This window comes from Neomonachus schauinslandi, chromosome 7, assembly GCF_002201575.2.
Source record: "Neomonachus schauinslandi chromosome 7, ASM220157v2, whole genome shotgun sequence".
Lineage (NCBI taxonomy): Eukaryota > Metazoa > Chordata > Mammalia > Carnivora > Phocidae > Neomonachus > Neomonachus schauinslandi.
The window spans coordinates 145919250-145927854 of record NC_058409.1 but is presented as its reverse complement, the minus strand read 5'-3'; the positions used below and the strand labels follow the sequence as shown (position 1 = coordinate 145927854).

Here is an 8605-nt window from a genome sequence, read left to right as displayed (position 1 = left end):
GAGAGAGAGAGAGAGAGAGAGAGAGAGAGAGAGAGAGAGAGAGAGAGGTCTGTGATGGTCCATGACCTGGTGGCGGGGAGGCTGAGTGCGGAGGGGGAGGCGGGTGGCCCCAGCAGCAGCAGATGATGCAGGTGCCCAGCACCATGGCCAACTTGACACAGAAAGCATAAATACCTGTTCCTAATGCAGGCCTAAAAATAGCAACAGGCTCCAGTAGAGTGAGCAGCAGATGAAGACTGAGGAGCTCCGTCACTAACTGGCTCTGTAATCTAAGATGGTCATTAAGCCTCCCACAGTTCCTTCCAGAATATGAGAAAAAGTCCAACTGGGTCACCTTCCAACAAGGCAGTCAGGGTTTCCTGATTATGCTAACTTGAATAAGCCTTTAGGTGTGTGAAGTTTCTGATTTTTTAAAATCTTTATCATTTTTGAGTTCTAATTAAAGCCTTATAAGTTCTGAGTAAAAATGAAAATAAAACATCAGCAGTCAAAAACACATGCCAGAGTGTTAAAAATGCATCACCTTGAGGCTCTTGATGAGGAAGTTTTCTTGTAAGTTTTGGAGAGTCCCGCAGCTCTTGGCTTTAGCATCCTGACATGGCCTCCCGTTTGGCCTGGCATCTCTCTGTGTGCAGGTGTGTGACCATGAGAGCCTAATGCTGGAGGAGTACTCTGTTGTTGACGAGGCATGTTCACGTTTCTCGGTCATCTGTTTCCGTGTATTAAAATTCTGTTCCCAGGGCCGTGTCCTCACGTGTCATAGCAGGACGCCGTGGCAGCGGGGTACGTTCGCCCACAGCCACCAGGTGGGGGATGGGTGAGAGGGTCCCCAAGGGCCTCTGCAGCTCCCCAAGCCCACACCTCCACCAGACGCCAGACCCAAGTGATTTTGTTGGGGCAGTGCCTACAAATGCCTTCTTGACTTACCCGCTTTTGACTACCTGATCTTCTTCCACCCCAGCCAGCAGGAGGAGAAAGCAGGCTGCGGGGGCCCTGTGGAGAGGGCCTCGTTCTCTGCCAGGAGCCCCGCATGAGCTTTCTGCCCCCCCCCAAGTTCCCAAGAGGACAGAAATTAGGGACCTTTCACAGGAGCAAGGGAGACGGATGGCTAAACACCTGGCCCAAGGTCTGCACTGAGGAAATAGCAGAACCGCAGTGCGGTGCCCCAAGAGCAGGTGGCCAGGGGCAAGTGGAAGGGGATTGTTAACTCAAGGATGTAGGCTTTGCATGTTCATTTGAGTTCCTGCCACAAATCACTTCTATGATGAGTTGTTTGGACACGTTTGATGAACAACAACAAAGAGTCCTTTGTGAATTTAATGTGAAAGTGAATTTAAATGGGATTAGAAGTAGGTCTGCTGATAAACCACTTCACCTGCACATGTCTTTGAAGCTGGTCTAACGTTAAAGACACCACTGAATTGTATACTGACCTCTCAACTTCTCTACAAGTGAGCAGGAGGAATCAAAAATGAAAAAAAAAATGCCAATAGGGAAACAAACTAGGTTACTTTCCTGTAATGCTTATTACATAGAGTTTATAATTTTTGTATGGAAATAAACGTGATATAACATGAATAATTAATTGCATTTATGCTACTTACCAGGAAGAGCTAAGCAAGTAGTAATAATAATATCCTAACAAAAAGTTTTCCAGAGCAGTAAAAGTGGTTAATCTAAAAGATTTTAACTTTAAGATCCCCCAAACAGGATTAAGTGATTAGCTGAGATGAGCACAAATACTAGTTTTCTTACCAATCGGGACAATGAAGGGAGCTTGTCTCCTAGAAGAGAAATAAGGAAAAAATGGCATTTTGAGAACATGATTCTTTCTGGAACCTCACATTGGGGGCCAAATCACCTAGAGGCGACATACCACAATGCACAAAAAGGTCTCAAATCAACTATACATTTATGGATCTAATAAGTGACTTATAAAATATTACAAGCTTTGGCAGGAACTATTTAGAAAGAAAACTGCCTACAGTGGTGAAATCAGAAGGAAGAAGCCTTGAAACCCTTGCTGCGGGCCAGAATTCATCATCCCCTGTCCCTGTCGTAGCTGGAAGAGGAGTCCATGCCGCTGGGGGACTGAGGAGACAGGGATGATAGTATTACTCCACTTGGACATTTCCTTGATCCTGAATCGAGTGCCACCAATCAGCACTTTTGGACCCTCCCAGTTTTCTAATACCACAGGATGATCAAATTAACTCTTTTTATCAAATCAAGGTATACCTTTTATAAAACACTGGATATTTTCCGTCTTCTTGTTGGAATTAATTTACGTGATACTAATAAGTCTCCCTTTAAGTGATGAAAAACCCCCAGAGACTTTTAGGAGCGGGAGAGGGAACATCTGGGATGCTACAGGATGTGTAGGGGAAGGCTTGTAGCCAGCGGCTGGGGATTCTGTCCGGAGCTGAGGCAAAGGAGCAGACCCAGGAGCGCGACTGGCCATGAGCAGGAAGGGACTCAGGGCGAAGCCGTGGATGGGCGGGAACCCGTGCGAACGAGGCTCTAACGAAAGAAGAGCGGAGCACCAGGGCTGAGCTACGAGGACCCACGGCTGCAGAGGCCCCTGCGCGGCTAGCCAGGCTTGTGTGTGCCCTGGGGAGGGCCCGGCCACCTGCACACAGTTTTCCTGAGGGGCCGACCCCAGATGGTGGTGCCGCCCACTTTCGCAGACCTGAGTGCAGCACTTACCTTTCTAAGTGAACCGTATTTATTATAATGATTTTCACCATCAACTGTGGCTAATATGGCTTGCTTATAATGATAATAGAATGGATTACAGTCAGACCGTTCATTCAGGCTCGGGCTTGGGAGTTTCCTAGTTTACTGACCATAATACTCTTCTGTATTTTCTTTTCTGCAGGTTTCTGCTTGTGGTTAATAGGCATGCTGATAAACATCCATTCAGACCATATCCTGAGGAATCTCCGGAAACCAGGGGAGACTGGATATAAGATACCAAGGGGTACGTACTGAAAACGCGAGACTTGATCCCAGATTGCTCTGCAGGATGCCTTGCTGTTTCGGTTTTGTCGGATCCAATAACTAACGATGACTGATTGCAGTCACTATGATTATTGTTTTCTTAGAATGATAGAAGAGCCCATTCTGGTTCACTGAGTGGCTATTAAGCAAAAAGGAAACCAGTTGTATCTCTTTGGAAAGAGAATATGAGGAAGAATTTATGGTTTACCAGGGGTGCCCAATACCTCACTTCTGGTAATAGCAGGAATAGACAACTGTTCCTTGTCTGAAAATAGTTAAAAATGTTGGGTAAATGTTTTTTGTTTTTGTTTTTTAATCTTTTAAAATGCATCCATGTGGTGTCAAGAGAGGAAGTCATGATCATCAGAGGGCAAAAGCCGGGTAAATACTTGAGTCTAGGACCCAACTCGTGGGAGTCCGTAACCAGTAGCTGTTCTCATGCAGCTTTGTTGCCCAAATGTGCGCCAACTGTGGACAGTCCGAAAACCTCAAGCCATGAGTTAGGATCCGTGTGCTCCGAGGGAGGGGGTGCCTTCACGCATCCGGCCTGCACAAACCCAGATCCCCAAAGAGACCTGTCTTCAACTCAGGCCTCAGAGAGCCTGGCAGACCACAAATGACGGGAAAAACCCTACAAATCTCAGGTCGTTTAAACTATGGCCCTAAGGTGGTCCTTGGAGCGTGCCACTCTGCTCTCCGGCCTCCGAGCCTTTGCTGCCCAGAGTGTGCAGAGCGTCCCAGCCCCAACCACTGTGGCCCCAAACCTCACCTGCCAGCAAGGCCCCTTCCCAGCCACCGGCCACAACCAGACCTCCCTGCGCCCCCAGCCTGACTTCTGGGCCCCTCTCCTGCTCTGCAGCATTCCCCACCATGTGCTGGGCTCCGTGCTTTCCTCATGGGCTACACTGGAGATTAGTGTTCTGGAAGGGGGGGTGGTCTTGTCCACGGTGCACTCCCAGTGCCTAGAGCAGGGCCTGGCCTGGCCTGTGGACTTGAGGGATCTGTGAAAATGGACGACTGAATGGATGAATCTGCCCTTGAAAATTATTATTTTCTTCTGTTTTGGGTCCAGGCCTCTGTGTAGGTCTGTCTGATCAAACTAGTTCTGCAATTGTTATTCTGTGGTCTCCATCCTTACTTAGGTTTTATCCATGTGATTCATTGACTAGTCAAGTGACATTTTAAAGTACGTGAAACCTGTTGCATTTTACATTCAGATGAACGGTGTAGGTATTGATCTAGGTACGTAGTTACTACCAGAAATCGTGACGTGAGGTGGTAGAACCTGTAACGTTGGGTGTGTTTCATGGATTACCATTCTGGAGCAGTCGTGCCCCCCCGGGTTGAATTCATGTTAAGTGTCCACGGCTGTCTGGTCGGTCAGGGTCTTACTGGGCACCGTTTTGTAGGAAGCGCCCCCCTTGCCTGTGTTTCCTTACAGGAGGCTTCTTCGAATACGTGACGGCAGCCAACTACTTCGGGGAGGTGGTTGAGTGGTGTGGCTACAGCCTGGCCAGCTGGTCCCTCCAAGGCGGGGCCTTCGCGCTCTTCACCTTCTGCATTTTATGCACCCGGGCCCAGCAGCATCACCAGTAAGTTCGCAAACACTTTCAGCATGTTGAATTTGTGCTCTCGCCTTATTATAACAATTGGCAGGATCGATGCTCGAAATGTTCACATTTGTTTGAACTGCCGAATCCCAGGGTGTACCTGGCGTTAGCTAGCCAAGTGCAAAACCACGCAGACGTCCAGAGAACCTGCTCTAGGGAATCAGGTACACGTCAGCATCATCACTGGCTGCACCCGACTCTGAGCCCCTTTGAATGTTTGCTGCTGGAGCTGGTGGTCAAGTGAAAGGTCAGGCAGGTCTCTTCAGCTAATATTTGTAGACATTACTCCAAAAGCCTGAGATTATTGAGATCAGAGGAGAAGCACCCTCCAGCCCTCCATGTTTTGAGGTGCCCCACTACACTCCAGACAGAGGGGGATCTGAGAGCCACGACCTGTCTCTATGCCAGAGCTGTGGGGGAGGACAGAGGTAGGAAAAGCTCACACCAGGGAAGGCTCAGGAAAGCAGTTACAGCGTCAAAGGTGACAGAAAACGAAACGATTTGCTATAATGGGCTGAATTGTGTCCTCCCTCCACGCCCCCCAAAATACGTTGCAGTCCTAACTAACCCCGCGAATGTGACCTTATTTGGCAATAGGGGTCATCACAGATGTAGTCAGTTAGGGTGAGGTCATGCTGGAGTAAGCGGGTCCCTGGTGCCTTTATTAGGAGGGAAATTGCAGACGTGCACACAGGGACGAGAAGGCCACGCAAGGACACGCACGAAGACGGCCGTGTGAAGCGTGGATGCAGAGTACACGGAGACGCTGTCACACACTCCTGAGGCTGCCAAACGCTGAGAGAGGCAGAGAAGGATCCTCCCTGAGAGCCTGGGAGGCAGCATGGTCAGACCTCTGGCTCCAGAACTGGGAGAGAATAAATTCCTGCTGTTTGAAGCCCCCTAGCATGTGGTCCTTTGTTGCAGAAGCCCCAGGAAACCAAGACACGCGCCTTTGAGCCATCCAAACTCCACTGGGCCGTAAGGAAAGAGAAAGGCAAGGTGTGTGAGTTCTGGAGCCCTCCGTTTCCTCCTACCAGATGATACCACGCCGGCCTGTCCCCAGAGCTCATGCTGTTGCAGAATGCATCTTCCCGGGTGTGAACAAAGCATTTCGGAGAAAAATAACAGTGACAGCAATACCAGTGAATCTTGGTCCAGCCCGACCGTCCTGTGTTCCTGGGAACCCCTCCTTCCTTCCTCTGTCCTCCCCTCCTTTTCCCATTCCTCCCCTCCTCCTTTCCTCCCCCACCCGACCCAGTCTTCTTCCTCCCCTCCATCCTCCCCTCCCTCCCCCTCCCCCGCCCCCCCCCCCCGCCCCCCAAGACCACCTTCTCATCCCTGGCATCGCCTCTGGAGGAACATGCTATTCTGGTACATTAGTTACACTAGAGAATAGAAAGCGAATATTGGCTGGTTTCTAATTATAGAATAAATGAGATGATACTGATATTTTAAGAAATTAGATCAGAGGAAGACTGAACAAGAGCATGCCAAGTCAGTGGTAATGACGTTTTCTCAAATGAAAATGGGAAAATCTCCCTCAACATTTGAGTGGGAAATATTCAAATTCTGTAATTTGAATAGGAAATAGAAATAAATAATTTCATTTCCCAAATGAAAGAAATCCACAGGTATTTTTGCAGAAAGTTCACGAGTTGAAAGGATTCTTTTTCATTCATTTGCTACTTATACTGATGTCCGTGCAAAACCAATTTTAACTGCTGAAAATTAATGAATTCAATTTAGTGGAAGTATGCTCAGAAATGTTGGATTTACAAGCGGAGGACAAAATAAAAGCTCTCCTTTTTTTTTTTTAAATAATCCAGCGAACCCAGCCAATTACTCTAAAAGAAAACAATCCATGGGGCTATTCCTAGCTCTGTATTTTACTTATTATGATGTTCTCAAAGCAATATTTTATTACACTGAGATTATTTCTATAATTGGATGTGAAATATTTAAATTCATAGAGAATTATACTGGTAATTAAGCTCTAGGTCGGAAACATTGGGTCAGCTGTGCCCAGTTGCTAACAGATACTGTGGTTTGAGGGCAAAATGGGAATTGGGAAAGAGGAATGGGAAGGAGGAATGTTTTCGGACTGTTCTCCTCCCTGCCAGCCTTGAGCAGCGCACTCACATAAGGGAGCCGCCCTGGCTTGGACACGCTCCTGCAGCACCAGGCCAAGCGGTAGTTGGAGCGCAGGTGCATGCTTGTCCACACCAAAATCCCGCAGGTGGAGGCCAGCCATCGAGGGCAGCGTGGAGAAGGGGCTCTGTTGAAATAAAAGATTATGTGTAATGTCACTTAGAAAAATGAAGTCCATGTGTTTTCAAGACACAATGACAGATGGCGTCATGACCTAAACAGATAAGGACCCACCAGAAGTTTGTGAAGGACTTCCTTGTTCTCACCGCAGAGCGCAGGGTCTGTGAGTGCTCGGAAGGAGCAGGACTTCCAGGAGACGAACATGGGGGCACTGAAGCTGCTTGTGAGCCAGAAAGTCCACTGATGCTTTAAAGAAGAATTCGAAGACCTCTCTCTGATTTAGCATAAGCCAAATGTGATGACATGGACATCCCTCGGTGAGGGGTTATTTTCGTTTCAACCTTAGTTCGGGCTCCACAATAATAAAATCAAGACAAAAAATCTGTATCCAGCTCTGGTCAGTATCACATAAATCACAGCTTTGATTCCAGGGATAGAACAACACGTGAGAAAAATACGCTGCTTGCCCTTTGAAAAATATGTGTGTGTGTGTGTGTGTGTGTATAAAATACACACACATATTTATAAATTTTAAGATATGATTTCTTGAGGTGGATCCATAAATCTCATGATGTACATGAATGAGAAAAGTTTAATCATTTTAACCAAGTAAATTTTGTTCCTATAGAATGGTTTCTGTGAAATGACTTTAACGTATTTGACAAACCTGTCTGTATTGGGTGAGAACATTCCGATCTAATACAGGCTCTCTCTGACATGAGGAACCAGCTGTGCTGCCCAGTGCTGCTTCTGAGGATCCCAGAGGCGTGCGTGGACATCGCCGTCCCGGTTTTGCTGGTTTGAAGCTGTCATTGCCTTCCGTGCACAGCGCCTGGTGCTCCGAGAAACCTGCTCGCGGTCCAGGTCCTCGGTCCCTGCCCGCTGAGTGCGTTCCGGTGGCTGTAACAGAAACACCACAGACTGGGGGCTTAGGAGCAGTGGACTTTTATTCGTCACAGATCGAGGGGCCAGAAGTCTGAGGTCAGGGGCCAGTGTGCTGGAGCTCCGGTGAAGGCCCCTGGTGGGCGCAGACAGTCCGGTCCCCCCCCTGCACTGCCCTCAGCGACGAAAGGCCTGGATCTCACTCTCGGGGACTCTCTTATCAGGACAAGATCCCCTTCCTGAAGGCTCCATCCCCCCATGACCTAAGCACCTCCCAGAGGCCCCGCCTCCTCACACCGCCACCTCAGGCATTAGGTTTTTAGCATAGACATCTGGGGGGGTTACCCAGGTGGAAAGTAGCACCAGCCTTCAAGAACTTTCTGCGAGCAGAGAGGAGCTGTGTATGGCATGCTTGCTGATCTCCTCCACACTGATGGCGCGGCAGCCACCTCGGAGATGAGCACCCCGGTCTCCGGGCGCATCGCAGTGTGGAAGAGAGAGGCGTCGCATCAGAAGAGACTCTGGATCCAGAGGCCCGCAGACCAGCTTCCAAGCATGTGGCTTCCCCGGGGGCGCAGGACAGCGCGTGCCTTCCCGGGGGCGCAGGACAGCGCTTGGCTTCCCGGGGGCGCGGGACAGCGCGTGGCTTCCCGGGGGGCGCGGGACAGCGCGTGCCTTCCCCGGGGGCGCAGGACAGCGCGTGGCTTCCCGGGGGCGCAGGACAGCGCGTGCCTTCCCGGGGGCGCAGGACAGCGCGTGCCTTCCCGGGGGCGCAGGACAGCGCGTGCCTTCCCGGGGGCGCAGGACAGCGCGTGCCTTCCCCGGGAGCGCAGGACAGCGTGTGG

The 8605-nt window shown here is 49.6% G+C and overlaps 1 protein-coding gene across 1 annotated transcript in view; it reads left to right on the top strand.

Annotated features, from left to right (window-relative positions):
* Nucleotides 1–7771, top strand: part of SRD5A1 (steroid 5 alpha-reductase 1) — an 8089-nt gene extending 318 nt beyond the window's left edge. The window contains exons 2-4 of the mRNA XM_044916991.1: nt 2879–2980; nt 4442–4592; nt 7584–7771. Coding sequence (XP_044772926.1) covers nt 2879–2980; nt 4442–4592; nt 7584–7599 — 269 coding nt within the window. The 3' untranslated portion in view covers nt 7600–7771. The remainder of the gene's footprint in view (nt 1–2878; nt 2981–4441; nt 4593–7583) is intronic.
* The last annotated feature ends 834 nt before the right edge of the window (nt 7772–8605 follow it).